The 25,713-nt window shown below is 40.1% G+C and overlaps 1 protein-coding gene across 3 annotated transcripts in view; it reads left to right on the top strand.

The window, feature by feature from the left end:
• The window catches only part of pard6a (par-6 family cell polarity regulator alpha), a 77,379-nt gene extending 71,340 nt beyond the window's left edge, over window positions 1–6,039 (top strand). For all 3 annotated transcript variants that reach the window (XM_069901495.1, XM_069901496.1, XM_069901497.1), the window contains one exon: window positions 3,076–6,039. In XM_069901495.1, coding sequence (XP_069757596.1) covers window positions 3,076–3,911 — 836 coding nt within the window. In that variant the 3' untranslated portion in view covers window positions 3,912–6,039. The remainder of the gene's footprint in view (window positions 1–3,075) is intronic.
• Window positions 6,040–25,713: the final 19,674 nt, after the last annotated feature.

The raw sequence follows: 25,713 nt of genomic DNA, 5'->3' as shown, positions 1-25,713 counted from the left end.
CACCAATTCTATCTAAATGTCTTTTAAACTTTGTATTGTAACCACCCCTACCACTTCTTCTGGCAATTCATTCCTCCACCCTCTGCATGGAAGAATGTTTCCCCCCCCCTCCCCCCCCGATCCCTTTTTAAAGTTTTCCCTTCTCGCCTTAAATGGGTGCCCTTTAGATTAAGACTTTCCTACCCTGGGATAAAGATCGTAACCATTCACTGTATTACGTCCCTCATCATTTTGTGCACCACCCTACCGCCTCCTACACTCAAGAAAACAAAATCCCAGTCTGCCCTTGTAACTAGAGCCTTCCGGTCCCAGTAACATCCTGATGAATCTCATCTGCACCATTTATGGGTTAGTTGCCTCCTTTCTCTTGCTAAGTGACCTGAACTGTGTACAATGCACCAGGTGTCTTCTCACCAATGTCTTATAACATGTGCCCGCTCTAAAATTCAGAGTCCTGACAGAGGTAAGACACAAGAGCTTGATAACCGGCCCTTTGGGAAAACTCATTCAGTTCTGCTCAAATCTGGAAGAACAATGATAACTTGGAGGGGTTGTGCTAAAGTAAACAAAGACTTGACAGTTGTATGGATTGTTGATTTAACTTAAATAAAGGAGGTTTTTTTTATATACTCATGAGAGTTTTAATTTTTTTTGAGAGTTTGAATTTTTTTGACCTGATCAAATTGTCATAAAAAGACGAAGGCATGAAGATTGAAATTTTTAAAAATTTTAAACAAGTGCTATATTCTGGGTGAATGAGAAGATCTGCTCCTGGAGTAGAAGTGTTAAATTTTAATCCTCCCTCTATAATTTTGTAATTAAAAAAACATGGTTTTCACTTCCAATGAAGGAAGGGGGGGGGGGGGGGGAAATCCCTGTTTGGTGAAGGTTGCCTTTAACTTGATGTTTTAATATGAAATGGAGCAGATTGTTTTTCTGTCCTGCAGTGCAGTGAATCTGAAGGATGGTGATGTGATGACTATAAATAAGGGCTGCTTTAAAGAGATTAATTGAAATTTAAATGGTCTTCTACAGTGCTGTCAATAAATAATATCCTATTATGTCATCAGTAAGGTTGACCACGAGAAGTGGATACTTTATGCATTTCAAGTACTAGATCTGATGTAACCTGAATTCTAATGGTCTTCTATGATGAGCAGTTAATTTGTGAAATGAAACAAGTCATGTCTGTGAGAAGAATCTTAAATCTAAATGCATGCTTCAGTTAGCTAACCAGCTCAAATTCTGGAATTTACAACAGCAGTAGACATTTTGATGATTTGAACAGAAATAAAATGTTTTTTTCTCAATTTGCCATCTAAATTGTGAGCTATTGCATTAGCAATTCTAACCATTAATATCATTTGACACTTCTTACAAAGTTGTAAAGCCCCTTTCACACTGGCAACCCACTAAATAGGCAAGTAAGCAATCAGTGTTGCAGTACCGGGTGAGTTGTTCACACTGGACCACAAATTCCCTGGTTCAAGTGAATCTAAAGGCAGGGTGAGGGGGGGCAACAACCTCCAGTTGTGATGTCCTGAGTGATATTTTACATACTCGCGGGGCAGTGAAATTGAAGTGAGAATAAAGCACATACAGGCTCATTGTATATAAGACTGTGGGGAAAATCTACAGTGTGCTTCAGACTGTTCACCTTGGGTCAAACTCATAGACCAGCTTGTGATTATTCCCTTTTTTTAAAAAAAGTACAACTATTTACATAGCAATTACATTGTTCTGGTGTTGTAAGTAATCTTGAGGTGTTTTCAAGCACAGGTACCCGTTGATGGCCCCATCAGCTGCCCTGTGACATTTAATTGCACTGATGTTAAAACTTTCAGACTGACGCAGGTACTAATGATACCTAGTTGAGCGGGTTAATCGTTCACACAGCAGCCAAGTCATCTTGGCTGGGCTCTGATGCAACCCTCTATCAAGTATCAGAGCCTGGTTGATTTTTACTCCCCCTGCCCGGTTGGGTGCATTCACACTGCCAGGTGACCTGCTAAATATCCACTAAATTGCACAGTTAAACCCATGTTATTTGGCAATTCTGGTTTGGCAGAGAAGTAGTTAATAATTTGTTCACAGTTGTGTTTAACAACGAGTTAACAACTACTTCAATCTGGTAAAGCAGTTTTTCAGCCCAAAGTTCCTCTGGTACAAGTTGACCTATAATATGGAAGTGTAATTGTTGATCCCATCAGATGAGTTTCTAGGGAGAAAATAGCAGCTGAAAAGTGATCTCAACAGCAGAGTCATTTTTTTAATGCCTCAAAATATTTTAAATGGAATCTAAATTGTGCTTTTGCACAAATTCTTTGTGCATTTTGAGTTGCCCTTGGATTGGGAATTGTGTGCTTATTCAGGAGGGAGGGATGGAGATAAGAGAATATATGGACCTACAATTGGGGACCTTGTTACTTGTGTACATGATGTCTTGGAGATCTTACCATCCTAAGTTATTTTCCTGTGTATTTAGGATGGTAGTTCTCTTAAAATGTCATATTCCATTTGAATGAGGACAAATATTTCTGAAAATCTTGGAATCTAATTTGAAGGTGTAAGAAAGACATGGGAAATGAATTCTGCTTTCATTCCTTTTTTGGTTAGTTCTCCATGGATTTGTCAAGGTGATGTGATTCACTTCTTTCAATCATTTTCATACATCCACAACTCAATGAAATTAAGATGTCAGATTTATTGTCAGTACCATGCATGACGTCACATACAACCCTGCAAGCAAGGGAGAATTACCACTTGTAGGGAAAGCAAAAATGCAATTGGTAACCTGCAATAACAAATTTAATCTTCACTTTTCATGAATTCACTTCTGCAAAGAAAACCAACATCCCTTATTGCACATGATAATACACTAACTGCAACATTCTTTGGAACTGCTGGGTTTTAAATTTTTTTTAACATCAGCTAAAAATGTGGCAAAATGTTTATTCTCTCTCTGACTCTGACCTGGATGGGAGAACTGCTGAATACCTTTTGATTGGATTAACTTTATAAGAAAACTCAAATGTTGCTTTGTAAAGCTAACCAAATATTTTCATCTTTCTGCAGCTGAAGGTGACTGTGGAGCATTTGGAACCAATTCTCTCTTGCGGAAGAAGAAAGGTCTTCATGTCCTGCGTCCTGTCCATCACAAGTCAAAGCCTCACATCTTGATTGGAATGCCCCAGGATTTCCGGCAGATCTCTTCCATTATCGATGTTGACATCCTGCCAGAAACTCATCGCAGAGTCCGTCTTCACAAACATGGCTCTGACAAGCCACTTGGATTTTATATTCGCGATGGGGTGAGTGTGCGGGTAGCCCCTCAAGGAGTGGAGAAAGTCCCAGGGATCTTCATCTCACGGCTTGTCCGAGGTGGCTTGGCAGAGAGCACGGGCTTGCTTGCAGTGAATGATGAAATACTGGAGGTGAATGGAATCGACGTTGCTGGGAAGTCACTGGACCAAGTTACTGACATGATGGTGGCAAACAGTCACAATCTCATCATTACCGTGAAGCCAGCCAATCAACGCAATAATGTCATTCGCAATAGCAGGGCGTCTGGTAGCTCAGTTGTTTCAACAGACAGTAGTCCAAGCCAGCATCACGTAATGACCACTTCACAGTATGCTAACCACTACAGTACCGCAGGAGAGAGTGAAGATGAAGGAGATATAATAATTGAAAATGACATGCCATCGTACATTCCAAAAACTACATTCCCAAATGTCAATGGAAATCTAAAAAAGCTGCAACAAAACATCTCCCTAAACAGTCCACTGTTAGACAAAGAAAGCAAATACAAAGGGTCTTTAAACTCTTTGAATACACACAAAGATAGTCCCAGCAAAATAAATTCAAGCCATGTAAACATGCGAGAAGATGGAACAATGATAACGCTATAGACAATTTTCCTTTTTTAATTCTGTTTTATATATAGTAAAGCATTCAGAACAACATTTCCAGGTCAATTCATTGTTGAATCCAGCTGGAGCCTTGTTAAGGAGGTTGGAATCCAGTTGATTTTCACACAAAAATACTTGATGCAAATGGTGAGTTCAGAGGATGGAAGTATTTATGAAAGCAAGAGTAAAACCATAATCCCTCCCGTGAAGGATCTTTTGAGCAAATTTATACTGTATATTTATCTTTCAATTGCAATTAAATTTTCAAGATTGAGTTTGGAAGCCAACCTCCTGAACTACTTCTTTTTTAAGAAAACTTTAAAAAGCTGCATTTGAACAGGTATAACCTGCAGCGGGAGACAGATGTACCTTGTGAACTTGCAATACAATTTTTTTTAAAAATGCAGGTAACTAACTTTGTATCACGGTGGCCACCTCTCACATCAGTGACCTCAATGTTACAAATGTACCCTTGCATAAGAGTTATCCAGCATTGTTCCATGATCTGATTCGAGAGCAGGAGCCCTTTTTTCCTATGGAAAACAATTGTGATACTGATGAACTGTGGACAGAAATTTCCAAGGAGCACAATTTCTTTCATGAAATAGCTGCTCGGCTCCCTCAAATAATATTTTAAGCTTTGCAATTTTTGATCTTGTGGATTTCCTGCTGTAGAGCAGATTCATTTCTTTCCATTTTTGATGATATTAAGGTGTCATGTATTTTTTTTATTAAAAGCCTATCTGCATCTTAAATTTTACAACACCCTGCTGGCTTCAGTGCCCTCTTACCAGCTGCTCGGCGTTCCTTTTGTATTGCATACATTTGGTACTGTCCCCTGATCAGAGCACTAATCAACATAGAGATGAAAAGCCTTCAAGAATACACTAACCCCAGTGATCACAGAAATTTTTTTTTTAAAGTTTAAAAAAAAAAGCCCAATGGTTTCTAAAGTTAACTTGTCTTCAGGCTAGAAATTAACAAGTTAATAGTTGATCGAAAGTTTGATTTTTAAATGTAAACTCACTGGCAAGCCTGAGGTCCAATTTAAAAATTGTCATAACGGAATTTGTGCATCAACTGCAATTGGTGTTTAACCCTTTTTAAATTGAATGGAACCACGTGAGTGAATTTGGCGGGGGGGGAGGGATGAGAAATTCATTGAATTTTTAACCGTAGTCTTGAAGTTCTGTGGCAGTCTAAACTTGCTTGCCACTCGCAGTTCCATTTTCACAGCTTCACTTAACATTTAAAATGTAGGGATATTAAATATCAGCTCCTTTTATGTGCACCTTGCAGATGATATTGGTAAGATGTGAACTTTAATAATACAAATGAGGATTATTAGTAAAGCACAAATCAAGGTGCAGCATTTCTAATTGTATTGTAGTCTTCCTGACTGGTTTCACAGCTTAATCCATTCCTTTAAACGTAGAGACTATTCACTGCCAGATTTATCACTAACAAATTTGCCCCTCTGCACACTATAGAGAACAAAGCACAATGACCCTCCATTTTTCATAAGCTTCCTGCAGAATGAGCGGCTTTTAGTTTCTTACAAAAATAAAATTGGGACTGCCAAAACCTCTGAAATAATATTTCCTCTACTTAATGGTTTGTAAATGAGGATGAAATCTAATGTGAAAATTCTTTTGGGAATTGTAACTTATCATCTAATAGCGTAGTCGGAAGAATTCTGCTGTTCGGCCATTTTAACTGCATTGATTGCTTTTTTTCCTGCTGCACACCACCATATTTCCGAGGTGGTTGTCGTTATTCTGAACCAGCAGAGCTCAATGATGAGGGAGGACTTGGCTGAATTTTTTTAGACCATGTATGTAGTTTTGATTTGTTATGCATCAAATCTGTTGTGTAAAGATATGACAGCAATTTTATCTAATGGGATATTTTGTAATTTTTTTATGAAATAAGGGCAGTATTTTTCTTACTTTTTGTATTTGACCCCACTCAAACCTTGGTCTCCATCTGGCTTCCCTTTAAACTATACTACCTTGTATTTATCTTATTTAACAAACAACAGTCTTTAATATTTGAGACTGCAAAGCATTGTGAATGTTCCATAGATGTATGCTGGTTATTCAAATAAAAGTTCTAAAATGTGTCAAAAGGTGTTTCCTTAAACCTGAACCAATATTCTGTTATAATTTGTACTACCAGTGACGTATTAAACCAATCCCTCTGCATTGGCATGAAACGTTTTTGAGCCAGGAACAAGAAGATTGGAAGATTAGTTTTGAGAAGTGGAGAATCTAAGGCATTTGGGGAAGAAATTCTGCAGAGTAAAACCCAGATGCATGAACCCAGAGTGACTATAATTAACTAAAATGAAGAGTGTTCATTGAACCAAGAACATAAACTTTTTTTTTAGTTAAATTTTTTTAGTTAAATTTAGACATGTAATTGGAGGAATTTTTGGGGGAAACACTAGCTAACAAGGACCACTGGTGTTTATAGGGGTCCAACAGTTCCAGCAATCCTTCAATTCTGACCTGCGGAGCTTTGCAGTCTGCATGTTCTTCCTTTGATGTCATCTCCTTTCCCAGATGCCTGGGTGTTTTCTCCAAAATCCTATAGATGGGCTGGTTGGTTGATTAATTAGCTGCTGCAGATTAAAATTGTATCTAATGTGGATGACTGAGGGAGGGGTTTGTCAATGGATATGTATGAGAAATTAAGTTTCTGGGGTTTATTATTTCTTTGAGCCAGCATTGGCTTCATCACAAGGAAAGTGGCATGATTGGTATAGCAGTTAGCACAACGTTGTTACTGCACCAGTGATTGGGGCCGGAGTTAGAATCCCACACTGTCTAAGAGTTTGTACATTCTCCCCATGTCTGGTCCGGAGCCTCCAGTTTACTCCCACCATTCAAAACGTCAAGGGATTGTAGGTTGATTAGGTGTAAATTGGCAGCACAGGCTCATGGGCCAAGAGGACCTGTTACTGTGCTGTATGTCTACATTTAAATTATATTTTAATTACCAAAGTAAAATATGGGACAACATATCAGCAGGAAACACTTGGTTGATGTTTGGGTTTTGAAGATTGGTTCATGTCAAGTATTCAGGTGGTAAATTTGGAGAAGACCATTGTAATCAGTGGTCAGGCTGCAGAGGTGAAAACAAAATGCTATACAGGCAGTCCTTGGGTTCTTAAGTCTGTCTTTAAGTTGAATTTGTAGGCAAGTCAGACAGGTACATGCAGTTCTTATTTCATGTCAGTCATGTATATAGATAATATTATACCTTTCCATGATTATAAAACTACTGGAGTCAATTTCTTTAAGTTGGCACACTCGAGTGTTTCTTATTAAAACATTTTTATTAATTTTAATAGAGATTATAATACTAAATCAATATAATGATATGGATAGTTACACATAATTAAAAAACAATCAGTATATCAAAATCAAATGTAAATCATAAAACATACCCATAATTTATAGTCCAAATAATTTTTTTAAGAAAAGAAAATTAATAATAGAAAAAAAGAAATGGAGAAAAACAAATGAGAGTAAAAAAGGAAAAACTTCATGCTCCTCCCTAACAGCATTGCCAGATGCTTAACATTATGATTAACATTAAAGGAAAAACAAAGGGAAATTTGTTACGCAACCACTGAACATGAGTAGGTGGGGCAGCATCCTTCCATTTAAGTAAGACTGCTCACCTCACCAAAGGAGGCAAAAGAGATAGCACAAATCTGAACAGGGGACAAAGAAGAATCATTCCTTAACTCTGACATAACTTCCCTGTAGATGATCATCTGCTTCATAATGTCAGGAAAGTAATCTTCCACGATTCCAAATTGTGTACCTTGACGATGAGTTTCATGGATCAGCAGTTCCTTTGTTTTATAGCAGTGTAGGTGTATAACCACAACATGATTTTTCCCACGATTTAGGTTTAGGCCATAGTGAACAATGCGCTCTATCAAGCTCCGGTGGTGTGAGGAACATCTCTTCCCCAAACGTTGTTACCAATAAGTCAGAGAAAAATTTAGTAAACGCGCCAGTTTCAGAATCTGCAGCCAAGCCCACGATACGCAGATTGTGCCATCTGCTTCAACTTTCCAAATTGATAAGTCTTGCCATTAACTTCTCATTATCATCTTCCAGGTGACAGACCCGGTTCCTCAAATCCTTTAAAGTAGATTCTGCTGAAGTCAAACGCTTGCCTTGTTCTTCTGTAGAACGACAGGCCTGTGCAAGTTGATTTTCCAATTTCAAAAACCTACCATTTAGAACTTTAAATTCTGCAGTGATAAATACTTTGACCTGCTCAAGCTCAGTAGTTGGGTTTGCCAGTGGATTAGTCAGAGTTTCCTGTTTCAATTTTTTCCGACCTTGCCACTTGTATCCATTTCAACTTATCTAAGAGCACAAAATATGAAATTTGACACCTCTTTGAAAGTTTAAAAAAAGGTTAAGGGGAGAAAGAAATACTGAAAATACAGAGCTTATATAGAGGCGGATATTCCATTATCACGCCTTAATGGAAAGTCATCCTCAACAGAGTGTTAATGGCAACGTGATGATCTGACTCAAAATGGTGGATGGCATTCTTCTTACTGCACTGGAAGCTGCGTGCAGTCCATTCGGATGTACGAGTTGTCCATAAGTTGGATGATCATAACCTAGCGACTGCCTGTATTTGAGGTTAGAATATCAACTCTGACTTAGACAGAATGATGATTGACCATAGAACACTACAGCATGAAAATGGCCCCTTTGACCCTTCTACTCTGTGCCAAACCATTTTTTTTTGCCTATTCTCACTGACCTGCACCCAGCCCATAGTCCTCCATACCTGTCTCAGACTATGGCTGGACTGGCACAGTTTGTGGGACCTGAGTTTCAATAATTTTTCAAATGCAAGTAGGAAGAAAGTTGCTACCAATCTGAAGCTAGTTAATGGAGGTTTGTAAAAACCCAAAATGCTGGAGAAGCTCAGCTGGTCAAACAGGGTCTTTTATGTAGCAAAGGTAAAAATGTATAACTGATGTTTCAGGCCTGAGGCCTTCATCAAGGTAAGAGAGCATGCTGGCAGACATCTGAAGGTAGGGGGATGGGGTGAAAAAAGCAGGAGATGATATGTGGAGAATGGAGGGAAGGGACAGCAGCAATGAGGGGGAGGAGGAATGGCTGGGTGGGTGGAGGTGGAAGGGAAGGGAGAACTGGAAAGACCGGAAAGGGGAGAGGAAAGAAAAGGCGAGCAAGTTTAGCAGAGAAGTTAATGTTAATGCCATCTGGCTGGAGAGTTCCCAGACAGAAAATAAGATGTTGTTTCTCCAATCTACGGGTGGGATAGTACTTTCCCCTCCCTCTTTCCTGTCTTTCCAGTTCACCCCTCCCTTCCTCCTCACCCACCCAGCCATTCCCCATCCCCCTCATTGCTGCTGTCCACTCCATCCTTTCTCCACCCATCATTTCCTGCCTTTGCCACCCTCCCTCCCCAAAAACCTTTTTGTTTGGACTCCTGCCTGCATTATCTCATACCATATGTATTTTTACCTTTGCTACATAAGGACACTGTTTGACCTGCTGAGCCTCTCTAGCATTTTGTGTTTTTACTTCAACCGCGGTGTCCACAGGTTTTCGTGATTTACTTAATGAAAGTTGGCCTCCTGCCTCAAAGGTAACTACTAGGAGCAACCAATCAGCTTTGACACTGGACATGTATATGAATTAAATTGTTTGGACATAGTTATGTAAATGAGATTTGACACTGGATATATACAAATGAAATTGTTTGGACCCCTGCTGCTAATCTACTGCTACTGTTTTAATTCCACTGTGTAGATTTCTGATAAACCACATAACTTCATTTTTTTTTAGGGCAGTGTTTCTCAACTGTTTTCTTTCCTCTCACATACCACTTTAAGTAGTCTCTATGCCATAGATGCTCTGTGATTAGTAAGGGATTGCTTAAGGTGATTTGTGGGTGTAAAGAAAAAGTTTGAAAACCACTGTTTTAATCGTACCTAATTGACTCATTATGTGCATGGTTTCATAACTCCAAAGGAAATGGGCCAATGACAATTGTTCTCAAGCAAAATATTTCAGTAACAATTGGGTCTAGAGCAATGATTCTCAATCTTCCCTTCCCACCCACGCACCACCTTAAGCAATCCTTTACTAATCACAGAGCACTGATGGTATAGGGATTACGTAAAGTGGTATGTGAGTGGAAAAAGGTTGAGAACCACTGATTTAGGGGAAATAAAACCAGAATGGTCTTGAGAAGAAGGTTGGTGGAGCCAAAATCTCTGAAATGTACTGACAGAAAAACCAGTGATCTAATTGGGGAAACTGACTGTAAAATTTGTTGCTCTAGATCTTAAATTAGATAATTCTATTAACCCAGTTTGTCTGTTCAATAAGCGCTCACAGCAATAGAAGTTGCATTTTGATTTAAAAGAAAAATTTGAGTCCTTCAATGTTTAAGATGGACTGTATTTCCCTGAGTCTCTTGCAGGGTTCATTACATTAAATTTACTTCACTTAAGCCAACCTGAAGATACTTTGCTCCACACCAAACTTCCTTCACCCTGCTTCATGCAAAATAAATCCATAGCATGGTCTTCTCTTTGATACCTGTGCTGAGCAGTGTACTGCAAGGGGTTGCAGACTCCAAGGGGAGCAGCGGACCAGCGCAGGGCACCAGAAACAAGGAGAACACACTTTCCCCACCCCCCAAATTAAGAAAGAGAAGCATTGGAGGTATTCCCACAGGACAGTGACCATGGCAGCAGACCACCAAGGTGTTCAATGGCTGAAGTACCCACACAGGCTGCTGGAGACTGGTTCATGGTATCCACATATCTGAACTGGGATTAGAGAGGGTGCCAAGGGGAAAGATGGGATCCCGAAGGCCCTTGAGCACTGGAAGCCTCCTGATCATATGGGAGGTTTGGATCTGGAGCTCGGGTTGTCGATGGTTTGAACTGGAGTCTGTGCGGCTGCAGAGGCTGTGGGAGCGCTGGAGGCGAATCCACGGTCACGCTGACTCTGAAGGGACTCTTTTGCTTCTCTTTCTCCTGTTGTTAGGGGCAGTGAGCATTGCTCACAGCAACTCTTCTTTTGCCTTACACAGACAAAAGCTGATGTATATCATATATATTAGATTTTTTAATGTGTTATTAAATGACAATAAAAAGAACTTCTTCAACACAAGTTAATCCTATTGTCAGGTTTTTGTGTTTTGTTTTATTTGCAGCTTCTTACATTCCCAACCCTTTTTGAAACTTTTGGTTACCTCTCCACCATCTGCCAGACTTTATGATCTGTTTCTTCTGTGGACCTACATGAATTTAAATGCTCAGTGTTTCCAAAATGAGAACCTCTTGTATCTAAAGATGGGGAGATGATTGATCTGTGTCTGAGACAAAAAGCGAGACGGATATGCTGACGTCTGTTTGAAGTGTCGTGGGCAGTTGTTGCCAGTTACCAAATGCTTACTTGATCATACGGAGGATTTTAATTGGACATTTGAGTTGACATGAAAATTGAGACTTTCTACGAAGGTTAACTGAAGTGCAACATCAAAGTCAGGTTGAAAATTTACCCAACTGTGTGTCGGTGCACAGCAGAATAGTCTTCTCTCTTATTTTGGAGTTGCATGCAGAGATCTTTCACTCGAGATCTGACTTGAAAGATGGGAAGATGTAAACAAACATTTGTGCAGCAAGTCTGTCAAATGGATATGCAGTATCACACATTTTCCTTTAGAGATTTACATTACCTGTACTTTCTGGAATGTTGAAATTAAAAACACCCCATTCTTTCTCATTTTCATTACAGACTGTGGTTAATGGAGCTGAATAGTCTATTGTTTTGCCAAGGTGACTGATTACTCAATTTTCAATAAGGTGTGATGCAACCAAAGTTTTTTTTAAATTTTACCTGAAACATGAATCTAGTCTCTAAGCACACAATTGTGCAGGATGAAACATTACTTGATTATTTATTGAAACCCAGGCTAATTTGTATTTGCAAAAGATGAATGCAGCTCAGCAGAAGAACTAATAGTGATATCGAGGAATCTTTTGAGATGAGAGAAAGGTAAATAATACTTTGATATTTGCCAAATAAAAGCACAATTGTGTGGGGAAAGAGGTGGGAATAGTTTTTGGTCAAATTGTAAGATATTGGCGCACCTTTTTCTACAGGGGTTAAGGAATTTTTTTTTAAATTAGGTGCTGTATTACAAAGACTTTGTAGTTCAAGCAAGGATATAGCAAAAGGACAAAGAGTTTTGTGTCACTTTCTTTTAATAGTGTACCAAAGATGGTATTGTTTTCTCCCTGGAACAGAGAGTCGGCAATACTGTAACGTTTCATTGTGACTTGATAACAAACAGTACTGGGAACAATGAACAAAGAACTTGTATTACAAAAAACATGATGATATGAGCCCCACCTTTCTATCTAATATACTGGATTTATCAAGTTGGGAGAGGAGGCTTTAAGTTATGCAATCATTCCTACAGCTGAATGTAACTGATAACAAATACAACAACTGATCTTTTGACGACGAGCAAAATTTTAAATTAGCAAATGAATGTGAGCATCCATGCACACACAGGTTTAATGCTCCCAATGCTATTTGTCTGTTAAAGATGTACTTCCCACAGTTTAACATTTTATATGGTCAACAGATGACCAACGTCTTAATTAGTGAGCGGCATAAAAACCCAAACGTTGGCTAATTGAATAGAAATGAGAATCCTACTGAAAAATGAACAAATGTTGAAGTTGGTGCAGACTTGGTGGCTGAGGGGCCTCTTTGAGGTCTGGATAACTTCAAAAAGTAAGATAAAGGCCAAATAAGTTAAATATTTAAATATTATTTTACAGTAAAATAAATTAATAAGTAATACCTGCTGAATTGTATTGACTAACAGTCAGTGCTTCTGGAGGGAAATATCAGACAGTGTAGAGGCTGTAAGTTATACACATAATTAAAACACACTTACTCATTCTTCAGTACCAAAATGTTGTTAACCTTTAGTCTTCTCAGCACAATGGTTTCTTTTTCCCATCAAACATCACCCAGCCAGGACCTCCTGCCCCCTTCATTGGCTCTCTGCCATGTGGGTGACCGCACACACGTGCGCGATTCATCACGGTGTACGCAACCTCCGTTCTGACCCGCGCATGAGCATTACTACTCTTGCATGTCGCTCTGGATACATCACCAGCGACGATCAGCTCCACTCTCGATTCATGTAAGTAAGCGACCCTGCCCAGCCAAATACGGTTGTTCAAAATGACTTGTGCTGTCAGATGCTGATGAGCACACCCGACCTCCTACTCTACTGCTTGAATCGTCCTAGTAGATGATGGGGGAGCTCAGGTGGAGCAAATGAGGGAAGTCTGATGCACGTCGAAGCTTTGCACCAGAGCTGGTTGGTGTCCAGATGGCAACTCATCCATTTGAATAGAATCTTTGACCCCTGCAGGTAGGTGTAGGTAAACGTTTGAATTATTTTACACGAAGCATTTTGTGGTGTATTTACTTCTTAATATGTCTTTTTAAGACATTGTTCCTGACATCCCATCCTAAAACTGAGAGTCAGCTTGTTTGCCCTGCAGAAGATACATTACACACACAGACAGGCATTAAGGGCCAGGAGGCTGATTCCACTTGTTAATCTATAAACTGAAAAAAAAATCCTTAGTGTTGATTTTTTTTAAAAATCTCTCTTTTCGATTGATATGATGAATTATAACTGATAATTTCCAGCACCCAACTCCTGCCATGGAACATAGAAATCTACAGCACAGTAAAGGCCCTTCAGCCCACCCTGTTTTTAAAATATTTTATTAAAATTTTCCATGCAAGAATTTATGTCAAAATACAACATATAAAAATCATATAGTTATATCAATTCCATTATACCTGATCATCTTATAACCCCAGCAAAAACAAATAGAAAATAAAAACCCCACCAACCCCTCCCCCTCAATAAGGATAGGAAAGGAAGAAAGAAAGAAAAAAGAAGACGACCTGGTTGTCAAGGGATCACCACCTGTCATTCGACTCTAACCTTTTTCAGTTTTATTTGTTTATTTATTCCAAGCAGTTAACAAGGTTTCATGAAGTTTAGGGAAAGCCATTTACAAAGTTATACCGATACTCTGTAAATATGGGCACCAAATTTTCAAAAATGTATTATATTTATTTCTTAAGATGTACCTTCTCAAGAGGTACACAGCTATGAATTTCCGTGTGCCATCTTTCCAAGCCTAAATGTGAATCCGATTTCCATGTCTCTGCTATACATTTTCTTGCAACTGCTAATGCAATTTTTACAAATCTTTTTGGATACAACTTCAGTTTCAATTTTGGTCTTATCCCTGAAATATTTTCCAGTAAAAACATTGGATCCTGTGAAAATTTAACTCTTGGGACTTGTTCCAAAAAGTTCCTAACTCTATCCAAAATGTTCTAAGTTTTAGACCTAACCATGTTGGCCCACAGTATGGTGCTGACCTAATAACCTGCTATGACAAATGCCTGGAAATTCCCTACTGCAAACCCCTCCATTTTTCTCAGTTCCTTGGTCGTACAAGTAAACGAATAATTACAAAGTAACAATAGGGAATGAATAAACTAGAAAAATAATCCAGAGCAAAATAAAACTGGAAACGCCACAAAACCAACAATGAATCACTTAATGTCTCAGAGGGGCTGGCAGGTGGTGTGTTGAAAAATAAATTTGTGAGTTAATATTTATTTTAAGGCTTTGGAGTGAAGAGCCTTTGGGAAGTCAGAATGCAAAGTATTTGTAGTTTCTAACCTCTTCTTCCAGCCATTGTATTTATGAGGCAGGTTGAGTAGATTTTTTTTTTTAATGACTGTGCTCTACAGATTATTGATCTGACCAGGCTCGGACAAAGTCATTGAATGTCATGGATAGTGATAACCTGCAGCTAAGTTGGTTGGCCCTCAGTGATACAGTTATCTCTAGCTCACCAATATCTGGCTCACTCAACATCTCACTTGTCAGGAAGGTGCAACAGTAACTACACTTCCTGGGAAGACTGAAGCGGACAAGGCTACCGGCCTTGTTAGGATCTCTATCAAGAGTGACCTGGCTGGCTGAATCATAGTGGGGTATGATTGCTGCAGAGAAATGGGTTGGAGGTCAGTCTACAGGACCAAAAGAGACCCATCTGAGCTCCCAAGGCCTTGACCGCCGATCCTTGCCTCATCCGCACATCCATCCTAGCTCCAAAACCTCCCCCAAACCATGGACTTACCACCCACCCCTGGCCATCGAAGCTTCTGATACCTTGAACAATGCAGGTTGTTACAGCAGTCAAAGGTTTGACCCATGTAAAAGGTGACCCCCCCCCCCCCACACCCAATTTGACCAAAAAAAGAAGTCCAAAAAATTTGACGATTATATGAGTGTATAGGATAAGATGAACCTGCTTGCATTTATTGGCAAGGTAGGTTTTAGATCTAACAGTCCAAATCAAAAATCTGGGGGAGGGGGGGAGTGGGGGGAGGTGCAGCAGCACCAGTGAAGGTAAGGCCAGTGTTAATGTTTTGGATTGAGACCCTGCATCAGGACTGAGTGCAGAGAGAAGTTGGCCAGTAAACAAAGGTTAGAGGGAGGGATAAGAGAAAGGCTGGTAGATGACGAGTGGAAGTGGGATGGTGTGGTTAGCACAACGCTGTTACAGTACCAGCGATCCTGACTGGGGTTCGAATCCCGCGCTGTCTGTAAGGAGTTTGCACATTCTCCTCATTTCTGCATGGGTTTTCCCCGGGGGCTCCGGTTTCTTCCCACCCTTCAAAAATGTACTGGGGGTTGAAGGTCAATTGGGTGTAATTGGGCGGCACGGGCTCTTTGGACGAAAGGGCCTGTTACTGTTCTATATGTCTAGATTTAAATTTAAGAATAAAAACATCTGGTAGATGGAGCCAGGTGAGGGAGGGTCTAATTGTTCCTACATTCTATGATCTTATGTAATTATCCTCATGTCAGTTGAAACAATCTTTCTCTATTTAGAAACACGACAATTTTATGCATGTTGCAAAATAACTTTACCAACAAATGCCATTGTAAACCATGTTAGAAAGTCTGCAGATTTTCACTTGACAGCATGAATTCTGAGGTTGTAACTGAATACTGGGTCGATGACTGCATTCAATTCCACCAGGAACATGCAGTAAATCTGAAAGCACACAAGCAAATGTAGAATGGAAATGCTTGCATTTTTCAGGTTTTCCACTTGAATTCTGCCAGTGGATCTGTATTCTTGCCACATTTTTGTTGTCACCACACCCTCCTTTTAGGTTACAGTTGGGTAAATTCCTGCCACACCGTAGAAAAGGATGGATGTGGATTCTATCTGATAATGTATTTGGGCTTCTAATTTGGTCACGGAAAATATTACATTTGGGATGGCACGGTTGGCATAGCGGTTAGTGCAATACCTTTTACAGCACCAACAATCGGGACTGGGGTTCGAAACCCTCACTGTCTGTAAAGAGTTTAATACATTCTCCCCGTGCCTGCATGGGTTTCCCCAGGGGCTCTGGTTTCTTCCCACCGTTCAAAACAAACTGGAGGTTAATTGGGTGGCACAGGCTCATGGGCCAAAAATGGCTGTATGTCTAAATTGAAATTTACATTTTATTTCTTGTATTTACTAAACAGCCAATTGCAATCAAAGTTAAGCAATGTCTTCAAGCACCATTCCAGACCTCGTTCTTTAATGCAGTTTTGAGGGGATGCGGCACTCTTGGAAGGGCCATCTTTCTGATAAAGTTCTATGTGTATCAGGTGGATGTAAAAAATTTCAATCAATATATTTGGAAGAAGGCAACGGGAAACCACTTCAGTATTTTTCCCTTGTGTAATCATGAACTCAACATTGGCTACAGACTCAGCTCAAGGATGGAGAAGATTCTTACGAAGAAGAACAGGGGAATCTACAGCTATAATTCAGAGGGTCAGAGATCATGGAGAGAGATGATCACCCACACCAAACGGCAAGGCACCTGAATGAATGATATTTGGGAAAAGAGCACAAGACTTCTATCTTTCTAACCATGTATACTTCACCAACAAATGCCATTCTGAATCAGACAATGCTATTATATAGGCTGTGTTTAACCAATCTTATAGAGTTTTTCGAGGAGGTTACCAGGAAAGTTGATTTAAAGGATGGCTGTGATGTTGTCTGCATGGACTTTACTAAGGACTTTGACAAGGTTCCACATGGGAGGTTAGTCAGGAAGGTTCATACGTTAGCTATTCATGGTGAAGTAGTGAACTAGATTCTATGATAGCTGGGTGGGAGAAGCCAGAGAGTAGGTGTGGATGATTGCTTCTCAGACTGGAAGCCCATAATTAGTGGTGTGCCTCAGGGATCGGCGCTGGGACCATTGTTGTTTGTCATCTATATCAATGATCTGGAGGATAATGTGGTAAATTGGATCAGCAAGTTTGCAGATGACACTAAGATTGGAGGCGTTGTGGACAGCAAAAAAAGTTTTCAAAGCTTGCAGAGGGATCCAGACCAGCTGGAAAAATGGGCTGAAAAATGCCGTGGAATTTAATACAGATAAATATGAGGTGTTGCATTTTGGAAGGACAAACCAAGAAAAAATGTACAGGGTGAATGGTAGGCCACTGAGGAGTGCAGTAGAATAGAGAGACCTGGGAATACTGGTACATAATTCCCTGAAAGTGGTGTCACAGGTGGATACACCCAACTACAGGTGGGACTGGGTGCAGGTCAGTGGAACTAGACGAAAAATAAAATGGTTCTGCACAGACTAGAAGGGCCAAAGGAACCTTTATCTGGCTGTAGTATTCTACAGTTCTATATAATACACTATCTTTTAGCAATTAAAACCACCTCTGCAAATGGCATAATAAAGACAATCAACAGGAAACAGGCAGTTCTGTCACTGGTGCAGACCCGGGGGAGTGGAGACACACTGCTGCTCTGCAGGGTCATGCCGCCCAGTCCTAATAGTGATGGCACTGTACAAGCTTTAAATGGCTTGTGTCCAAGATGGTGCTGCTTCTGCTGGGCAACATATGGCAAGGGGTTGCAGATTCCGGTGGAGCAGTGGACTTGCGCAGGGCACCAGGAAGACGGAGAAACACCCCTGTTGAGAAGGAGAGGATGGAAGATGACCCTACAAGATGGTGACCACAGCAGCGGACCAGCAAGGGGCTCAGCGGCTGAAGGACCCACACAGCCAACAGGCGATTTGTAGTCAAGGGACTCACACAGGCTGCAGGTTGCTGGAGAGTGGCTCATGGGAATAAGGTATTGGAACTGGGATTTGAGATGGTGCTGAGGGCAAGAAGGCCTCCCAAAGGGCCTCAGTGCTGAATGCTTCCTGATCATGTCAGATTTCGATCTGGAGGCGTTTGGCGTTTCTGATTTTACTTCTCTTTCTCCTATCAATGCTCACGGCGACTTTCTTTTTTGCCTTACAGCAGACAAAAGTTGAAGTAAAAACACAACGCTGGCGAAACCCAGCTGGGCAAACAGTGTCTTTTATCAAGCAAAGATAAAAATCATTTTGGGCTTGAACCCTTCATCAAGGTTTGGAAAAACGTCGGCAGCCGTCCGAATGAAAGGGAGTATGGTCGCAAAGGCAGGAGGTAGTAGGTAGAGAAGGGAGGGAGGGCACAGCAGCGAGCAGGGGGAGGGATGACTCGGTGAATAGAGAGGGAAGGGAGTGGAGAGCTGAGGGAAAGATGAAGGGTGAAAATGGAAAAAAAATCTACGTTAATGCCATCTGGCTGGAGAGTGCCCGTTTCCAGACAAAAGTTAAAGTATATCATGTACATTACATTTTTAATGTATTATGTGACAATAAAAGGAACTTTTGAACCTTTCAACCTTTAACAATGTGAATTTTTCTGGTCCCTCCTGATTGTGGTAAGGAAGGGTCTAAGGGAAATTCTTGCACTCGTTAGCCATTCTTGCTGCTACTTGTTCCCACTCTCCAGGCGGCCTTGTTTTAGACTCCATCCTGCTGTAATACTTGAAACAATTAGTTTGCAGCATTTCCTGCCAACATTTTCATCTGCTTTGTCATCTTTTTTACAAAGTATTTTATAGAATGGAGACTGGAAGGCAAGATTAAATTAGACTACATTTGTCATCAATTGCCAGTTAACAAACTTTAAAAAAACGTAACATTTGGGTTATGCATTCCCCAGAGAGATTTTGGAAGCATAGGAAAAATGAGCAAATGTTATGTATAATGTGGGAGATGCACTTAAGTGACTGCATATCATGCCATCTTTGTACCATTGTATTTTTAATAGAAATAATACACATGAAGTGAATACTCAGCATGTCTCCAGCAGCCATGGAGAAAGAAACAGCGCTAACACCCAGCTCACAAAAGATCATTGAATGCCAAAGGTGTTAATCTCCCCCAAAAATAGCCAGTTCCATCACAATCTGAAATGTTAGCTGTTTCCCTCGTGACATACGCTGCCTGACCTCCTGAGTGTATCCAGCATTTTTTACATTTATTTCATTTTTTACATTTATTTCAGATTTACAGCATTTGCAAACTTTAGCATTTTGACATTTAGTGCGGTCCGCAATTTGAAATTTCAACAAGAACATTTGCTGTCACTATGAGGGCTGCATTGGTCAAGGTTTGAATGGAGCTGTTATTTAATTAGTGTGTTTGTATTCCATTACTGGCAGCTAAGAAGCTGACTGAACAGTGGCAATGTTTCCTGTGATCTCACTAGAGTGGTACATTTACAGATTCATCCAGCCTACTCTTCAGCTTGTCTACGCTGCTCCCTCCTGGTCTGGAAATTGATCCTTTTTCATGAAAGTAGCAAGAACATAATTGAATATAAATTAATTCTAATCATAATCCTTGGAAAGTTGCAATATATTTGACTCACTGAGTCCAACCTGTTCTCTGCAAGAGTAGTTCAGCATGTCCCCACTGTCTTCTGCTATTTTCTTTTCATTTCAAGTCCCCATCTATTCATTTCCGAACACCAGGAATAAATAGGACTTTACTAGCAACTTGGATTCTTTACCTAATTTCCTCTATTCTGCATTCTCTGATTGTATTTATCAGTAGGCTTCCTTCAAATCAGGACAGTTTGACTTTAAAGCCCTTTATTAGACCCCTCGCAATCTCTTCTGTTCCTGAAACAATCCATCGACTTCAGTCCAACTGCACAACAAAAGTCTCCCACCCATGGAATATATCGTGACCAAAAAGCCTCTCCTGCTTGTATTTGGCTCATATCCCTCTAAACCCATCCTATTTATGTTTCTGTCCAATTTACTGCTTGAACACTGCAGTAGTACTGATCTCAACCACCACTCCATGCACCCACTCTCTGTGGAAAGAAGTTACCCCTTAGGTTCCTACTAAATCTCTTCTCCCCCCCCCCCCCTCCCCTCCAATGCCCTCACTTTAAACCCATTCTTCTGGTTGCCAATTCCCCTATTCTGGGCAAAAGACTCTGTGTTCACCTGATCATCATTTTGTATACCTTGTGCTGTGAGCAGGACCCAAAATTCCACTTGTGAATGACCCAGTGTTTTTATAAAGTCATCATGACTTTCTGTCTCTTGCACATTATGCCTCTATTTTTAACTCCTTTCTTAATCTGCTGTCACTTTCAGCAATTGATGCACATATACACCCAGATCCCACATAGTATTGTGGCCTCTATTTCATATTGCCTCTCCACATTCTTCCTACCAACATACTACACCTAACACTTTTCTGCAGTAAATTTCTTCTGCAAATGTCTGCTCTTTTCATCCGTGTATGTTCATTTTGAAGTCAAACACCAACTTCTGCACAGTTCACCAAGCTTTGAAAGTTGAATATGATTTGCATTCTGTACACGAGGGCCCACGATAATAATATAAGAACATCAGTGTCCCCAGCCCTGAGCTCTGGGAAGCATTCCTGCATTTCATCCAAACACTCGGCACTATGCTTTGTCTCCTACTATTTAAACTATTTTCAATTCATGTTGCCACTACTCCTCCATCCTCAACCCCCCTCCCCCCCTCAACTACCACCCCCATGGTCTTTAATCTTGATTACAAGCCTATTCATCAGGTTCCATTTGCAATTGCATGTATGCTACATTAATCCTGCTCCTTTTTTGCCACAGTTTTAGGTGGTTACATTTCCCCATGGCTAACATTTGATGGTAGAAGCCATGGAAGGTGCAGTTGGAGTAGCCTGGGTGAGTAAATGAAGGCATTTTGTGCATGGCTTTTACCAGTTGAGGATTTGAACATTTAAGGTGGTTCAGGGGGTAACAATCAACTGTGCTGATAATTTCTGGATGATGTCAAACTACTTGAACAGTTGGAGCTACCCTCATCCATGTACGAGGAGCAATGCATCCTGCTCTTGGTTTGTTTCTTCTGGACCAGTGGTTTTCAAACTTTTTTCTTTCCACTCACATCCCACTTGAAGTAATCCCTATGCCATTGGTGCTCTGTGATTAGTAAGGGATTACTTCAGGTGGGATGTGAGTGGGAAGGGAAGGTTGAGAATCACCCAATATTTTGCTTGAGAAAAATGGTCATTGGCCCATTTCCTTTGGAGTTAGGAAACCATGCATATAACGAGTCAATTAGGTACAATTAAACCAGTGGTTTTCAAACTTTCTTTCCACTCACATCCCACCTTAAGCAATCCCTTACTAATCACAGAACACTTATGGCGGAGGGATTGCTTATGGTGGGATGTGAGTTTCGGGGGCAATTTGAAAACCACTGCATTAAATTATATGGGGAGGTAGTTTAATGGACTGGAGATGGTCCTTGTCTGGGATTTCAGTGGCACAATAAATCAGCCCATACCTGAATCCTCATCTTGCTGCATGTAAGAGTGGGTTGCTTCATTCGCTGAGGTGACGTGAATGGGCAAAAGATCTGCAAACATTCCCAATGCTGATCTTCTGATGTTGGGAAGATTGTTGGTTCGCCCATGACACTTGCCCCAATGTCCAGGGGCTGCGATGTTTCACCTTTGGCATGGGCAACCATCTTTCTTTGTGTTTGATAAGACTCCAACTGACTAGAAGTTTCCTTTGTAAGGTTTACTGGGTGCTTTGGTCAAATGCAGCAAGTTCTCCCTCTCACTTTGCCTCGAATTCTAGAAAGCATTTTACATTTCTTTCCCATATATCTTGTTCTTTAACATCATATATTTTTCTTTTCCTATTCTAACATGGGGTCTTCAATGTAAAAGTTAACAGTTTCTCTTTCCTGCGGACTATTTCCAGCATTTTCTGCTTTTGTTTTGGTTTTCCAGCATTTGTAGTATTTTAATTTTTTTTTTGTCCCAGCTGCTGCACTGGCTTCAGAGCCTGTGTTCATTTATTTCTAGTCAATCGTATTGAATAGACAATAGGAACCTGTTCCTCTAGAGACGTATCTGGTTCCTTTAAGGAAGCTGGCAAAATCAGTATACTGTCTACCGCAGGATTGCTGGATGAAAGTTGTATTTAACACTAGTATTTTAAATTTAGACATACAGCATGGTAACAGGCCATTTCAGCCCCACTAGACTGTACCGCCAAATTTAGACCCCATTAATCTACACTCCTTGTACGATTTGAATGGTGGGAGGAAACCGGAGCCCCTGGAGAAAACGCATGCAGACATACGGTGAATGTACAAACTCCTTACAGATTCAAATCCTGGTCTGGTCCCAATTGTTGGTGCTGTAAAAGGTGTTGCGCTAACCACTACACCAACCATGCCATCCCTCCTAGTAGATTCAAGCTTTTTTACTAAGCCGTATCTTTGAATTTTTATCATGGAGTTTCTTTTAAACCAATTATACTGGACAACAAAGATTTTCTTCCTGAACACTTTTGGGTGTATTTTATTTATTTTGGGCTGCTGATCACAAAATTCACCTTAAAAATTTCCTATTATATACTTTTTTTTAGATTTAACCTATTTTTGTGATTTCCTGTTAAGTCTACCTCAAGTCTACAAAACCGTGTCACTGAAAATTCATTTTCTGCATTCACACTTGGACGTCTTCCCTGCTGATCTTGGTACAGCCTTTGACGAACACAGTGAAAGGTTTCACCAGGATATTGTGACCATGGAAAAGCAGTATCAGGGTCATTGGAATCAATCAATGCTGGCTGACTATTGTTGGACACTGACATGAGAGGCATCAGATGCCGAGTACAAAAGAAAATCAGTGGCAAAATATTTTTCGGTCAGTTGAACTAACACAATGTGTCAGCATCATTATGTGATTAAACCTGCTAAATTCAATCAAAGTTAATTTAAATTCCTCTCCAACTTTCTACATGATATAATAAATCTGAAATTATCTTTGTGTTCATCTTGAAGTTGTCTATAATAATCCCCAATTTTTTTTCCAGGAAACAAACCTTTTGAAAAGATTTGTTGTCCAGTGTAATTTACCTACTTTTCACTTCCTCTCCTGGTGGTTAAGCTTCTTCTGATGTGCTGTTCCCCCGCCCACAGTAACTTTCTAGTAGCAATTCTTCATGTGCAAGGCTAATAAGAAGAAATTGTGATTTTTTTTTTTACAATCCGCTTCAAGCTTTAATTAAATGATCAGATGGTATCTATTCCCTGGACATCATGAATGGTAATTTACACCACTAATAGATGCATTATTATGAGCAGCTGATGTTTCCTATAAATGATTATTCCCCACCCCCATCAGAAGCCTGAATATTTAGCTAACTATTCGGTTTCTCTGAGATTTTCTATGTTAATTCAGAAGAGAGGTTTTATATTTGCATTCAAAGACAAAAATGTAACTTCCGATGCCTGGATCATGAGCTAATTTATTACTTAATGCAAACACCATTATCCAGGAACATTCAATTGTATTTTGGGATACATCCAAAATAAGTTGTCCAAGAAATCTGGACTTCGAAGCAATTGGGAGATTAAAAACTGGTGGTGGTGTGAGTTTAGAAATTCTCTTTTAATTTAATTTTAAATTAAATTGAAGAGCCTGTAAAATATGACCATGTGGCAGGTATCATGTTTCAAATTAACATAGCTGTACCAGAGGTAAACAGAATTAAAGTATCCATCTAGTATGAACATGATTCCCATATAAAATTATCACAAATGATAATGTTCCTATTATGAGCTTTCCTGGTTTCCTTTGAAGGTACTTCGGATACGTGCCAAAATTTGGTTTTATAAATAACTATACTAACTTGAGGTAAAAATTTAATGTGTGTTTAAATCTTTCAATTCAAATGAAAAGTGATAAAACTACACAAGAATACATTGATTCTAGTAACTATCACTGCTAGGATGTTAATTTTTGGGTAAATCATTAAAAGAAAAAGATTGTCACCTGATCACCACAGCAATGTCTCTTTAAGCTAAACACCAAGCCATATTGATGAGCGCAACACTTTGCAGTGGTGTCAAAAGAGAAATGCAACTTTGCTGGATTCTTCTTTTCCTTCTTAGGTGGTTTCTCGGGACCAAAGCTGACTTGCTTTGTGAGTTTTGAGGTAACTGATGAGACCTACAGTATGTTAAGAGTATTCTGCTGAGGAGATGGGCGGAGCCTGATTGAGCAGGTGAGTGGGTAGTTTATAACATGGTATTTTTCTTCTGGTTTGTGGGAGCTCCTGACGCATTGACCCAAGCTTCTCAATGTGGGTTCTATCGGTCCTCCACTCTGAGCAGTCATGCACCAGGGAATCCCAAGTGTCCGTGGGGATGAGTGCCCCCTTGAATCTTTTCCTCTGTCTGCAAGCTAAGTATTTCCCTTGAAAGAGCTGAGAATTGTGCCTGTTTCAGAAGTCTGGTGCTGGGCATTGCAATGCAGCCTGTTCAGTCTGGCTGGCTGAGTGTAATTAGGGCCTACAGTGATCCAAGGTCAAGAGCTGAAGAAAGTGAAATGAGCTGATGTCTGCAGCAACATGCAGACTTGTCATTTATACAGCATGGAGCAGCAGGGAGTTCCCAAAATACTGGATTGAATATGGAGAGAAAAGTTTTACCTCAGAATTTAAAATCTTAGACTAGATACCTGGTGGAGTGGAAATAAAATCCGGAACACACTTTTTCATCCCTCTGAGACTGTTCTTGATGAATTTGAATTGCAAAAGTATGGCTCAAGCAATTAGAAGCACTGGTGCTCAGCCATATTTTCTCTCTAGAGTAGCTTATTTACTGATTTCCGAGATCAGGACATTAAGTGAATAAGGACCAGGCAATTGCAAACGAGGTTTTGATAACCAATGCTGAACAAGCCTTTGTTGCAGACAATACAGCATGGAAACAGGCCCCAGCTCAACTTGACCATGCCAACCATTATGTCCCACTCGCACATCCCATCTGCCTGGCTTTGGCCCATATCTCTCTCTAAACCTGTCCTATCCATGCATCTAACAAACTTTTTTTTGGTTAAACATTGCACAGGTACCTGCCTCAACATCCACCCAATCTATTCCTCATGATGTTCTACACCTCCAGATCACCCCTCATCCTCCTGAACTCCAAGGAATAAATCCCCAATCTGCTCAACCTCTCTCTGAAGCTCAGGCCTTCAGAGTCCTGGCAACATCTTCATAAATCCTCTCCGCACCCTCTCCAGCTTGACAACATCCTTCCTATAGCACAGTGACCAAAATTGAACACAATACTCCAAACGGGACCTCGCCAACATCTTGTAGAACTGCAAACTTCTAATCTAAACTCTGACTGATTGTCCTTTTTGACAACTTTAACTACCTGAAACTCCATTTTCAAGATACT

This window comes from Narcine bancroftii, chromosome 10 (genome assembly GCF_036971445.1).
Source record: "Narcine bancroftii isolate sNarBan1 chromosome 10, sNarBan1.hap1, whole genome shotgun sequence".
Taxonomy (NCBI): Eukaryota; Metazoa; Chordata; class Chondrichthyes; order Torpediniformes; family Narcinidae; genus Narcine; species Narcine bancroftii.
The sequence above is the reverse complement of the archived record's forward strand: the minus strand, read 5'-3'. Positions and strand labels throughout refer to the sequence as shown.